At 37.4% G+C, this 13,727-nt stretch overlaps 3 protein-coding genes across 3 annotated transcripts in view; 1 reads left to right on the forward strand and 2 right to left on the reverse strand.

The window, feature by feature from the left end:
• LOC146461132 (uncharacterized) overlaps positions 1-13,727 on the forward strand; it is a 303,232-nt gene that overhangs the window by 232,807 nt on the left and 56,698 nt on the right. The window lies entirely within an intron of this gene.
• Positions 9,705-11,197, reverse strand: LOC146461141 (adenosine receptor A3-like). Its single transcript, XM_085087428.1, has one exon. The coding sequence runs from the start codon at positions 11,139-11,141 to the stop codon at positions 10,200-10,202; it is 942 nt and encodes a 313-aa protein (XP_084943554.1). The 5' UTR covers positions 11,142-11,197; the 3' UTR covers positions 9,705-10,199.
• The window catches only part of LOC146461142 (3'-5' exoribonuclease HELZ2-like), a 37,009-nt gene continuing 34,634 nt past the window's right edge, over positions 11,353-13,727 (reverse strand). Inside the window, exon 24 of the mRNA XM_085087291.1 lies at positions 11,353-12,923. Coding sequence (XP_084943417.1) covers positions 12,820-12,923 — 104 coding nt within the window. The 3' untranslated portion in view covers positions 11,353-12,819. The remainder of the gene's footprint in view (positions 12,924-13,727) is intronic.

Here is a 13,727-nt window from a genome sequence, read left to right on the forward strand (position 1 = left end):
ACAAACAAACAAAGAGCTAAAAACTACGATGGAGACGGCAAGAAAAGCGCTTAGGTCCCAATTCATACACAGCATTTTAATCGCGCCAAATGAAATTGAACCTGAGAAAAACTGGCGAAAATAATAGAATTAAAATCAGGCAACAATTCCACGAACAGTACGTAAGGGACTTTACTTTCAGAGGTCCTGAGCTTAGAGTTAAACAGTGTACAGGTCGCATACATATCTAACGTTAATACGCAGTACGGAGAGTCGTTAAACACTTGGTTCAAACCTATTATTCACCAATAACTAAAAGCGAAGTTCAAGTTGTACTTCAGTGAACAATGTTTCTTGTACTATGCGTATATAATCCTTGCAAAATCAGGTTAGTGTGATAAAACTTATGATCACACTCTTTTTTGATTGAAACAAGTTGTGGCGCCACGCAAGCTGAAATTAATTGCAGTCTTCCCTCAATTCATATTGATCCCAAAAATATTGAAGAAGAATTTAAATTCACTAGTTGCTATATTTTGGATTTTTAATTGCAGTTTTATGCAGGCAGCTAACTACAAAAGGCCTTGACGCCGCTTTTCTTTTTTCCGTGAAAATTGTCAGATCTGTCACCTGTTTGCATTTGTCCCTGTCCAACCAAGGTACTGTAAGCAAACACGTCATGGAACAGAAACAAACAACCACGCCAAATGGTTGTCGACAGTCAGCTATGAGATATGCTTATTGTGGCAACACATTTCATATGTTTCACTGGGGGTTTTAAAGGGGCACTTTCCGGCTCGGCGACTTTGCTGCATCCTGGTCAAAGGTGTTCAAATAATTGATAAAGAACTTTTTTTTTTCTAATATGAAATTGCACGTAGACTGCCAAGAAGAAAATATTAAGGGATTTCGCTGAGGATAAACAAACTACAATGAGTTTTTATCAACTTCTCTTAAATAGAGAGCAGGAACATAAAGAAAACTGGCCAATTCTTCTCAAGTTGCAATCATTTCCATCCGAACCATCTGCAGCAAAACATAGTTAAAAAACAGTTTTTGTGCGCTAGTAGGGTTATTGTTCATTAAACTGAACAACTACTTTAACGGTTTCATCGATTCAAACATGTTTTTTTTGTTAAATCAAACTGACACAAAATAGGTGGCACTTCCCTACAAAAATCCATTTAATATAAACGTTAAACGGACTAGGAAGACGATTATTTAGGCGAGATCTTGCTCTAAGCATTCGAGAAATAAATAACAAACGCTTGGTAATCTTCGTGACATTTAAACTAAAAAATCTCCTTTTTTATCGTCAAGATTGATCATATTTGATCTTAAGCTCTACATTCGCTGGCTGTGAATCTACATGTACAGTTATAGATCTTTCAAATTTCTGGAAGGTTCTTCTTGATTTTTTTTTCTTTTTTGTTAGTTTGAATTTTTCGCATAAATTGGTGCATGAAGCTCGAGTGGCCTATGAGATATGATCACCTGCTGAAGTCGCTTGGCTGCTCAATAACGCTAACGCATGCATACTCAAACAAGACCTGATTATTGCGCTTTTTCTTTTCAATTTTATTGTCCAGTTTTGGTTTTCTGATGTTTTACACATTTTTCCCTCTGTTCGTTTGCATTTGAAGCATTTCAAACCAGATGTCATCAAACATTTTTTTTCATAACTACTTTAATGTCAGAAACAACTAGCCAATTACTGTTTAACGCGACAGTCGTAAATTAAAATTAAAAATGCCTTTTATTTTACTCTGCTATTTAAGTGATCGACTTGCCTTGAAAAAGCAAAACTGAAAACCTCACAATTTTAATTTATTAAAAGTTAAATTCTGTCTGTATCCCTCGACTGTATAATGGTGTACTAGCTTTCCTTGTCCCGAATTTTAGGAGCTGATTGCCAATCTTGGCTTCTTTTCTTGTTGTTGTGGTTAGGTTAATTTAACCCTTCTCAAGCTTCTGCAGAATACCTTAGTCAAAGTAGCTCGTTTGTTGAATGACACAGTAGATACCCTTCCACTCGAAATGTTGTGACGATTTTAGACGAATACAATTTTTTATCTCACGTTCATTACAAAGGAAGTATTGTATTATTGTATAAAACTAACAAAGCCCAATTGAAGAAGAACGGTACTTCAGCCTTAGTTACTGCCATGCGTTAATAGAAATATTAAACAAGGAGGCATTAGTGTCATAATTAAATGGACGAGCAAAAAAGTCTCTCGATTGTAGTCTTCACTGCTTCTCTCACTTCTCTGATCTTCCAGCAGTAAAGAATCGGATTTAATGTTCCTGAATAAGACCAAGCAACAAACATGTCTGACGACATTCCTCTCTGAAGGAACAAAACCTCCATTATTAGAAAAGGTAGATTAGAGACAACTATTGCTAACAGCACCCACAGTGCACTGGACACTGTCTTTATATATCGCGGTCTGTTGAGTGAAACTATTTGGCTCGGTTTTCCCAGCTGATTGACGTTACCTTCTGCTTGAACTTGGTTATGACGAAGAGTAAAGAAAATTTTTGCATAACAGAAGACTGAGGTCACCAGACACAGCGATAAAACACTGATGCCATACGATAAGGTTATACGGCCATTCCAAAAGTGCGTCGACGATCCGACAGTTGACACAACCTAAGAAACAGTTAAAATTAGATAGATTCGACTCAAAGTTACAACTCGTCTGTACCTGAGCCCCAACAACAGGGCGAGAAGTCGGTCACGCTTATTGCGGCCAATGTAAACAAAGACACTGAACCCACGATATAGCCTGTGATTCTACAAACAGCCCGTGCGAGGCGGCAAATATTCCACAATGACACCAACACAAAGATCATTTGTCGCTAAGTTGCGGAACAAGAGTTTGGATGGTGGATGGATTGAAGACGCCTTGTGAAGGGTAACTAGGATCAAAGTATTCCCCAGGAATGCGGTAATCACCATAAAACCGTTAAGTGCTAAATGGTTGTGGATTCCACTAGTAAATTCAGTTAGACACTCCAGTTCCTCAAAAGATTTTTGCCTTAGATCTCCAGGTAAGTTTGTGAACGCCATGTTAACCTAATGCAAAACGAGCTAAATTTCAGTCGTTGCTTAACATGAGTCTTTATAATGACTACTTGCATTAAACGTAACTTTGATGTATCTTATGAATTTTTATGAAGCATCTGGTTTTCTCAGAAAGGAAGCTGAGTAAAAATTTGAAAGATAAGGATAAGTTCATTGAAAATATATTTTTACATTTTCAACAATAATTATTACTCGGCGATACAGTAGAAAAATCTGGCTTTTGTAAGCCTTTTTCCCATGCAATCTTAATGCACCTAACGCCAAAAGAATATTCATTCACGGATAGATAATTCTCTATAAACGATAATTTATAGGAAGATACGGAAAGATCAGAGGCAGGAGAGTTGGTTCAGCCATATTATCACTGTCACATAATTTAAGACGAACTTCCAATTTGCAGTCCAGCGAATGATGTTTTTTGTACTGTCGCACCTGTGTAAACTTATTGAAAATTGTGCTCACAAGAAATAAAGTACCTTTCTTTTTTATTCACGGTATGGTTTAATATCAGAGCTACAACAGCGTGAAATAAGAGAAAAGAAAATTTGTATGCATTCGACGTATAAGACGAAAGCTAAACCTCTCAGATAATGTTCGGTTTATAGAGTCATGTTTATTAATTCCATTTTCACTTTAGTGGGAGTTTTATTTAACCACCTAATAATGCAAATTAACTTGTTTATGCCCGTTGCTTCAAAGAAATTCCCGCCAGTTACGTATACGTCTCAAAGAACACCGAGACCCTTTAATATTTACTTACAACCCCAGTACAGACTTAATTGGGGAACTTCAAATCAACAAAGACAGCGACGGAAATGGGAAGGAACAAAAAATAGCTTAATATTTCTTTGCCGTCCTCTTCAAAACAACAACGTTAAATTGCCAAATTGAAGGTTGTGTCGAGAACGTGAGTCCACGACGGTGAATTTTTCATTCTTCTCCGTCTTTACTCGAACACAACTACCAATTTGCTTCCCGAGTAGTTCACCCTTTTTGTACAAGATGAATGAGTTGAAATAAGCGCGAAGTAGCCCAATTAAAATGAAATAATATTTCAAGTGACCGTTTCGTTTCCGTCGACTTAGTAGTTGTATAATTTCCCCAATATCCAACAACGTGACGAACTTGACAACAGAAAAGCACAGTTGACCTGACACATGTGCATAAAGCATCGTCCAGGATTTGGGCTTTCTGTTCTTCGGAGCGGTTCTGGAATTACGAAACCCATTCGCATGTCGGTCGACTCTCGGTCGGGAGTCGATCGACATGTGTCGGGTGACATGTCGACCGAGGGAGCGAGAGAAGTTGTTTGTAAGTAGGGCTCCACCTGTAAACAGGGTGTTTCAGTAAAAAGAGTACCTTAAAACGTTGAATAGAACTTCTATTCAATGGATTTTTGAGGCTTAAAGGTTTCATTTTTTCTGAATATTTCTTGTTTATTCCTTTTTAACATGCGTCTTCAGAGTTATTAAACGACAGGTTAATACTTGAAAGTGACAGGTGGTTTATCTGTTAGGCAATGAGGAACCGTATACACAAACGAGCTAAGAAAAAGAAAAAAAATAAGAATGATGCCATTTAAACAAAAACCTTGAAGTTTCAGAAAATGAGAAAGCAAGCCGGCTATTTTTCATCAGACACAAAGTTCAATTTTAATAACTCAAATCAATACAAGAGACAGGAAACTACAGATGTGAAAAGACAGTATATTTGGTTTAGCTAAATTAAAGAACCGTGCTTTTTATATTATTTTGTGATTGTTCCGTTTAATATGAGGAAAATTTGAATTTGAGAGCAAACTTTAAGTCATCGTTTATCTCCAATTGTTCTGCCTTGTTCAATATCTGTACCCGCAGGCTGAATTAAAACTTCAGAAATGCATGTTAATTAATCTACCTCGTATGAAATAATATTTTCTGGACTGGACATAATATTAAAAATAACAGTTAGTCATACATAATAATTACGACAGCAGAGCTGGTGTAGTCGTTTGTCATTAATTATGACCAAAAACACAACATATTTTACTATTAATATTGGATTTTTACTGTATAGAATAGCACATGTATTAAACTGTGCCAACACATAGAAAACGCCCTAACAATTAAATAGATAAGAAAAAAGTTCTCTGATTGTATCTTTCACTGCTTGTTTCACTTCCTTGATCTTCCAGCAATAAAGAATTGGGTTTAATGACGAGTTTAGGAGAGCCAAAGTTATTGAATAAAATCTAGCAACTAAAACGGATGGCGATTGGCTTTTTCGATGGTTGAAAATACCCACGATAACAAATGGCAGATAACAAGCAACTAATGCCAACTGCACCCATAGTGCACTGGTCACTGTCTTCTTGTATCGCGTCAAGTTCAATGGAACTGTTTGGCCTGGTTGTTCTTGATTAACGCGTTGCTGTAATTGGCGGAGAGCAAGAAAAATTTTCGTGTAAGAGACGATTGAGGTGATTACACACAGTGATATTACAGTGTAGCTATACAATGCCAATATGCGGCGACTCCAAAAGTACAAGGTTGAAGTGATAGCGGACAAAACCCAAGAAAGACTCACGGTTACAGAAATTCGCTTCAAAGTTACAACTTGTCTGTATCTGATTCCCAACGACAGGGCGAGAAGACGGTCGACGCTTATTGCGGCCAGTGTAAACAAAGACACTGAACCCAAAATAAAGCCCATGATAGTAAGAATAGCGAATGTGTTGCGGCAAATATCCCATCGCTTGATCAACGAAGATGCAAAATACGTAACACGAAGAGGTTGTGTAATGATACCAACACAAAGATCAGTTGTTAAGCTGCGTAGCAAGAGTTTGGACGGAGGATGAAGGGAAGACTCCTTGTGAAGAGCAACTAGGATCAGAGTATTTCCCAGAAATGCCGTAATGGACAGAAAGCTGTTTATCACTGACAGAAAAATCAGCTGATTGTGTATTAATTTCTCCAGTTAACTCTGATGAACAATGCAGATCTTCGAGTGATTTGTTACTTGCATATTCAGTTAAGTTAGTCGTTTCCATGTTCAGCATTGCACTGAAAACTGTGTCGTGAATTCAAGGTGTGTTAGTTTCCAGATGAACAATGACAAAGTAATGGATGTCAAATTAACAGGGTGGAATTTAATTAACTAAATTTATTCGTTATGTATTGTGCATGAAGCAGCTGCTGTTGAGACTCTTTTTGGTGAATCTTAATTTCTTTTCGGAGAACGTTGATACTTCAACAGAAGAGCAAAAACAATCGAGATATGAAGCACGCAGGAAGTTTGGAGAGCACGAAAGATGCGTAAGAGTTGCTCGAGGCGTAGCCGAGAGCAACTCTAGCTTCTTGGGTGCTCTCCAAACTTCCCAAGTGCTTCATATTTCGATGAACGCACAGCTGACTCATGAACCGTCGAAAGAACTTTGTCCAAAGTGGTAATAAACAACCCCATGTTCACTGAGTAAAAATACACAACAAAAAAAGCAACACCCCTTTGGTCTAAAATAGTTAAAGTTTCTAATTTTCGAATAAAATACAGCGGTTGCCATTTGTACAAGTTTTCCAAGAAACAAACTTGAAAATTTGATTCTCGCGTTACATCACTCGCGAGAACATGTGTTTGTTTACCAAAGATTTACGCAATTGTAACGTTTTATCACTGAAAATAGCAAGAAAATAGACAACTGAAGCTTTCCTAAGTGAAAAATGTATTCAGATAAGTCTTTGTTTTAAGAAGCAAAGGCGTAAAATTTTTAATCCGAGACGATAAACGCGCAAGCATTCGAAGGAACTGCAAGTCCATTTTGAAGTGAATTTATCGAACCTTGCGGGGCACGGTTTTCAAAAATTTCGCAAAAAAAAAAAACTGTTAGCAATACGAAGAATCGGTCAATAAGAAAAGTATTTGAGTGCAATTCACAATCAAACCTGCAATTTCTTTTGAATTGGATTCCTACAAGAACTCGAACATTACCAAGCAAGTCTGTGGCTTAAATAATGATCTAAGATGTCGGCTTGCCCGTCGGCTGGTGAAAACGACAATTTGTCCTTGATAAACATACGGCCATTCCATTCCGTTTATACGGCGATTCCAAGTGGTTTCTCGACGATCCGACAGTAGATACAACTCAACAAACAGTTAAAATTAGATAGATTCGTTACAACCAAGAGACTATGTTACAACTTGTCTGTACCTGAGCCCCAACATCAGGGCGAGAAGTCTGTCCACGCTTATGTGGCCAGCGCAAACAAAGACAATGAACCCAAGATATACCCTATAATACTGGAAATAACCAGTGCGAAGCGGCAAATATTCCATAGTTCTTTCAGGGCAGATATAAGATAAGTAACAAAAAGCCGGGAGTTCTACATTTGTCGCTAAACTGCGGAACAAACGTTTGGACGGCGCACGAATTGAAGACACCTCGTGAAGTTCAACTAGGATCAAAGCATTCCCCATGAATGCGCTAATGGCCACAAAACCGCTATGTGCTGAAAGGATTATCAAATGGTTGTGTGCTTGAAAGGCCAGCTTCTCAAATGATTTTTGTCTTAGACCGTCCAGTTAAGTTTGTGAACGCCATGCCACTCTCATAGGAGCTGAATATTTTTTTGTGTCGTTGCTTTGCCTGAGTCAGTCTTTGTAATGACTACTTGCATAAAACTTTCATCAATCTTATGATTTTTACATGAACAATCTGATTTTGACAGAAAGGAAGAAAGATAAGGATAAGTTAATCGAAAATGTATTAATTTTCAACAATAATCATTACGATTCAGTAGAAAAATGTATGTGTTGTGAGTCTTTTTATCACGAAACTTTAAATGCACCTAAAGCCAAAAGAATATTCATTCACAGGAAATAATTCTCTATAAACGGTAATTAATTGGAAAATAAGGAAAGATCAGAGGCAGGAGAGTTGGTTCAGCCATATTATCACTGTCACATAATAAAAGACGAACTTCCAATTTGCAGTTCAGCAAATAACTTTTTTTTTCTACTGTCGCACCTTTTGTGAAGTTATTGAAAATTGTGCTCACAAGAAATAAACTACCTTTCTTTTTTATTCACGGTATGGTTTAATATCAGAGCTACAACAGCATGAAATGAGAGAAAGAAAATTTGTATGCATTCGACGTATAAGACGAAAGCTAAACCTCTCAGAAGATGTTCGGTTTATAGAGTCATGTTTATTAATTCCATTTTTATTTTAGTGGGAGTTTTAGTTAAGCACCTAATAATGCAAATTATCTTGTTTATGGCCGTTGCCTCAAAGTAATTCCCGCCAGTTACGTCTCATAGAACACAATAGACCCTATTTACTGACAAGCCAAGTAAAGACTTAATTGGGGAACTTTAAAGCAACAACAACGGCGACGGAAATGGAAAGCCGCAAAACAATAGGTTTAATGATGAAAAGCAATCGCTATGCATGGGCGTTTTAAATTTTGGTATTTTTCTTTTGCCGTCCTCTTCTAAACAACAACGTGAAATGGCCAAATTGAAGGTTTTGTCGAAAACGTGAGCACACAAGGGTGAATTTTTCATTCTCTCTCCGTCTTTACTCGAACGTCACATCTACCAATTTGGTTCCCGAGTAGTTCACCCTTTTTTGTACAAGATGAGTGAGTTGAAATAAGCGCGAAGTAGCACAATTAAAATGAAATAATATTTTTAAGTGAACTTTTCGTTTCCGTAGCCTTAGTAGTTGCTTAATTTCCCCAATATCCAACAACGTGAGAAATTTGACAACAGATGAGCACAGTTGACCTGACACATAAAGCATCGTCCAGCATTTGGGCTTCCTGTTCTTCGGAACGGTTCTAGAACTACGAACCCCCATGCATGCAAACCCCCTCCCCCTCCTCTCCCCCTCCTCTCCCCTTCCTCCACCCCTTCCCCAACCCTTCATAACCCTCATGTGGTCCCACGTTTTCTTCCTCAGTATTGAACGTAATACTTCCTTCTTAACTTACAGGTCCTCATGCTGTTTCAACAGTTAATTTGCACGCATTTTCATCGGGAACAAACAATACTTTAAAGCCACTCTTCACATTGCGCCATCTGTGACAGGAACTGACGCTGTGTCGACCGAACACCCACCCAATATTTCGACGGACAATCGACCGAAAATGTCAACGCTTATAAGTCAATGATCGGCCAAGTCTGATCGACTCTCGATCGACCTTCAGTCGCATGTCGATCGACTCTCGGTCGAGAGTCGATTGACATGTGTCGGGTGACATGTCGACCGAAGGAGCTTACGGTGAACATGGTCCAAATAGAGTAATTGTTTGTAAGTAGGGTTTTGGGCAGAGATCCACTTGTAAATAGGGTGTTTCAGTAAAAAATACATTAAAACGTTGAACAAAACTTCTATTCAATGGATTTGTGAGGTTTAAAGGTTTCATTTTTTTCTGAAAATTAACATGAGTCTACGGAGTAATTAAACGACAGGTTAATACTTGAAAGTGACAGGTGGTTTCTCATTTCTGGTATCTACTAACTTTCGAAAATGGTTTGATGGTGTTTCTTTCTTTTTTTTTAGTTTGTTTTTAATATATGTAAGGCAATGAACTGCTGCATACAAAAACGAACTAAGAAAAAGACAAAATGAGATTGATGCCATCAAAACAAAAGCAAGTTTCAGAAAATGAGAAAGCAAGTCGGCTATTTTTCATCAGACACAACGTTCAATTTTAATAACTCAAATCAATACAAGAGACAGGAAACTACAGATGTGAAAAGACAGTATATTTGGTTTAGCTAAATTAAAGAACCTTGCTTTTTATATTATTTTGTGATTGTTCCGTTCAATACGATGAAAATTTGAATTTGAGTGCAAACTTTAAGTCATCGTTTATCTCCAATTGTTCTGTCTTGTTCAATATCTGTACCCGAAGGCTGAATTAAAACTTCAGAAACGCATGTTAATTAATCTACCTCGTATGAGATAATATATTCTCGACTGGACATAATATTAAAAATAACAGTTAGTCATACATAAAAATTACGACAGCAGAGCTGGTGTAGTCGTTTGTCATTAATTATGACCAAAAACACAACATATTTCTCTATTAATATTGGATTTTTTTTATAGAATAGCACATGCATTAAACTGTACTAGCACATAGAAAACGCCCTAACAATTAAATAGATAAGAAAAAAGTTCTCTGATTGTATCTTTTACTGCTTGTTTCACTTCTTTGATCTTCCAGCAGTAAAGAATTGGGTTTAATGACGAGTTTAGGAGAACCAAAGTTATTGAATAAAATCTAGCAACTAAAACGGATGGCGATTGGCTTTTTCGATGGTTGAAAATACCCACGATAACAAATGGCAGATAACAAGCAACTAATGCTAACTGCACCCATAGTGCACTGGTCACTGTCTTCTTGTATCGCGTTATGTTCAATGGAACTGTTTGGCCTGGTTGTTCTTGATTAACGCGTTGCTGTAATTGGCGGAGAGCAAGAAAAATTTTCGTGTAAGAGACGATTGAGGTGATTATACACAGCGATATTACAGTGTAGCTATACAATGCAAATATGCGGCGACTCCAAAAGTACAAGGTTGAAGAGATAGCGGAACAAACCCAAGAAAGACTCACGGTTAGAGAGATTCGCTTCAAAGTTACAACTTGTCTGTATCTGATTCCCAACGATAGGGCGAGAAGTCGGTCGACGCTTATTGCAGCCAGTGTAAACAAAGACACTGAACTCAAAATAAAGCCCATGATAGTAAGAATAGCGAATGTGTTGCGGCAAATATCCCATCGCTTGATCAACAAAGATGCAAAGTACGTAACACGAAGAGGTTGTGTAATGATACCAACACAAAGATCAGTTGTTGTTAAGCTGCGTAGCAAGAGTTTGGACGGCGGATGAAGCGAAGACTCCTTGTGAAGAGCAACTAGGATCAGAGTATTTCCCAGAAATGCCGTAATGGACAGAAAGCTGTTTATCACTGACAGAAATATCAGCTGGTTGTGTATTTCTCCAGTTAATTCTGATGAACAATGCAGATCTTCGAGTGATTTGTTGCTTGCATATTCAGTTAAGTTAGTCATTTCCATGTTCAGCATTGCACTGAAAACAGTGTCGTGAATTCAAGGTGTGTTAGTTTCCAGATGATAAATGATAAAGGATCGGAGTGGATGTCAATTTTACTAGGTGGAATTTACTTAACTAAATTTATTCGTTTATGTATTTTACATGAAGCAGCTGCCACTGTTGGATCAACAAGTAAAGACTCTTTTTGGTCATGAATCTTAATTTATTTTCGGAGAACGTTGATACTTCAACAGTAAAGCAAGAACAATTAGCCTTGATAGCCTTCATAGGTGCGACTTCCGTTAGAAGAACTCGGATTTTCTTTGTCGAGTATGCCTGTGTCACTAACTTAAAAAAAGACAGCTATCTTTTATTTAACAGGTTTAAACATAAGATCTCATTTCTTTGAACAAGAAGTTTTAATTATTTGCCATGTCTGTAAAAATAAACAGTACTGCCAAAACATACAAATAAAATTCACAATTGCTGAGATTGATAACAATTTTTGATATCAATCAACGCCGAGGGATGAAATGAACTTTTTCACTCGGATATCGTCATATTACTTACGCTTGAGTTGATCCGATTTTTATTATTTTGTTTAACATTCAGGAAGTGAGTGATATTAATCTACCAGCGTTCTATCACGAATGCTGTTTTCTAATTGGCTAAGCTATTCACTATCTATTCCATTGTAGATAGTGAGTAGAGTCAGTAGCGCGTGGCGCGGCCTATATATATCATCATCAATAAAAACGTGAACCTGTCTTGAGTTCTTGTTATATCAAGGCCCTGTTCAAAGCAGGGAGGGTAACCCTAGTGCTAGGGTTACCCTAGAAGGCTGGTTAAAGATAGCCCGGGTTTACAAACAAAATTTTACAGGTGGGGTTACCCTACCGCCCGGGACAACTTAATATGCTTGGTAACCGCACGCATTGCAAAACAACATGGCCGACAAGGGAAGGGTGCTGGCAGTGACTTCGATTCTGTTGTCGTTGCTGCCAGTAATAGCTGCTTATCAGTGCCATAGAGTTTTGCTGTGTTACCTTCTCATTTCTAGAAAGCGACAGCAAGTTGCCATTTTAAACGCTATGGAATACAATAAAGCACTCGCTCGAACGCGACCACTAGTGAGTTATTGCAAACTAAAATTAAAAGCTATGGTAAGAAACTTGAGAGGGATGAAGACGCTCAACAAATAAAAATGATCGCGGCAACTTACCCAAATTTTAAGTTTGTATACACAGGTGGAAAAATTCAGTAATACTATCTACATCGATTTTATAATTAAACTATCGTGTGGTCTACAAAAGGGCTTAAAACTATGGTAATTTATTCTATTAAAATAGCAGATTATGAGGTTGAAATTTGTTAAGTCTTCATATTTCTGAAAAAATTTAAAAACTATAAGTCCGACGCTTTCGGCGGATACTCATAAGGGTTAAAAACTTTCATGGACCAAAACCATGTAACATTGCAATGTCTGAGCTTCGCACCATATTTACATGATCTATACGACATATTTTGTAACTGTTCCACTCTGGCAACCTCTTAGTCAGAACTTTGTGATGCCAACCCACATCTCTACCTAGGGTCCCCAATTCTTAAATCGTCCTTAAATTAAAATAGTACAAAAGCAATTATAAAACCACGTGTTATCCCTTGGTTATATACAAAAAATATCGGCTCATAATTTGCTGTAAAGAGTTCTTAATTCGTAGGCCAATCAGATTCATTCACCAAGCAGTGTTTCTCCTCGTAGAATTCCAGCAAGCTCTGCCACATGGGATGGTGTTTTAGCAGATTCTTGTTACCTAGACGACACAAAAACGAAACGACAAAACTAAAAAGAGTGCATGTTTAATACTAACTAACATAAGCAGAGCGGATGGTTCCACATTTGCGTAAATCATAACTCTCCGATATGAATAATAGGGAGCTTAATTTGTCGTATTTTATCAGTACCAGGACTTCACCCCAAAAAACATGGAACCGAACGTGTCACCACACAAGTGAATCAGAACTTGTGAATGACCTCTAACTTGCAGAAAGAGGCAAATTGGGCATGCTCCGTTTAACAACTTTGGATTACCCCAATGTCGTTCATTGTGGGAAATTTCCTGTTTGGATATCGTTTTTTCGCTTAGAATCCAGCCAGTATTCTTGTGTGACATTGTCACAGTCAAAAGTACATAGAAGTAAAAATTTTCACTTTTACGTAATGAAGTGGCATGGATGTTAAAAGTTTGTTAATTTATTTCTATCAGTTGTATGATCTAATGTATCAAATCTCAAATACTGGAAGATTCTTATTCAAATGAAAAGATAAAAAAGTTACACATAGGGTGTAATCCCAAACTATAGCTTATTCTGTAATCCCCAGTGCATGGGGACTATAAAGTTATATATGTGCAGACAAATGTTCTTAAGTGGTTGGAGTGGTCAACCATGTCATTTATAGGAGGCGTCAAGATTTTAAATACTTTTAGTGAAATTAACGACCTCCTCGAGACCATTTTGGCGGCAAAGGGTCATAAAAAATCCGTTCAATATTCATGAATATTGACCAAGTTATGTGACAAAAGTAAAACTAAAGAGCGCATGTTTTAGATATCTAC

This window comes from Pavona decussata, unplaced genomic scaffold, assembly GCF_977016875.1.
Source record: "Pavona decussata unplaced genomic scaffold, jaPavDecu1.1 SCAFFOLD_202, whole genome shotgun sequence".
NCBI classification, from domain to species: domain Eukaryota; kingdom Metazoa; phylum Cnidaria; class Anthozoa; order Scleractinia; family Agariciidae; genus Pavona; species Pavona decussata.

Bases quoted from the DNA above. Each gene is read 5' to 3' on its own strand.
- LOC146461141 (XM_085087428.1), bottom strand. From the start codon at position 11,141: ATGCTGAACATGGAAATGACTAACTTAACTGAATATGCAAGCAACAAA.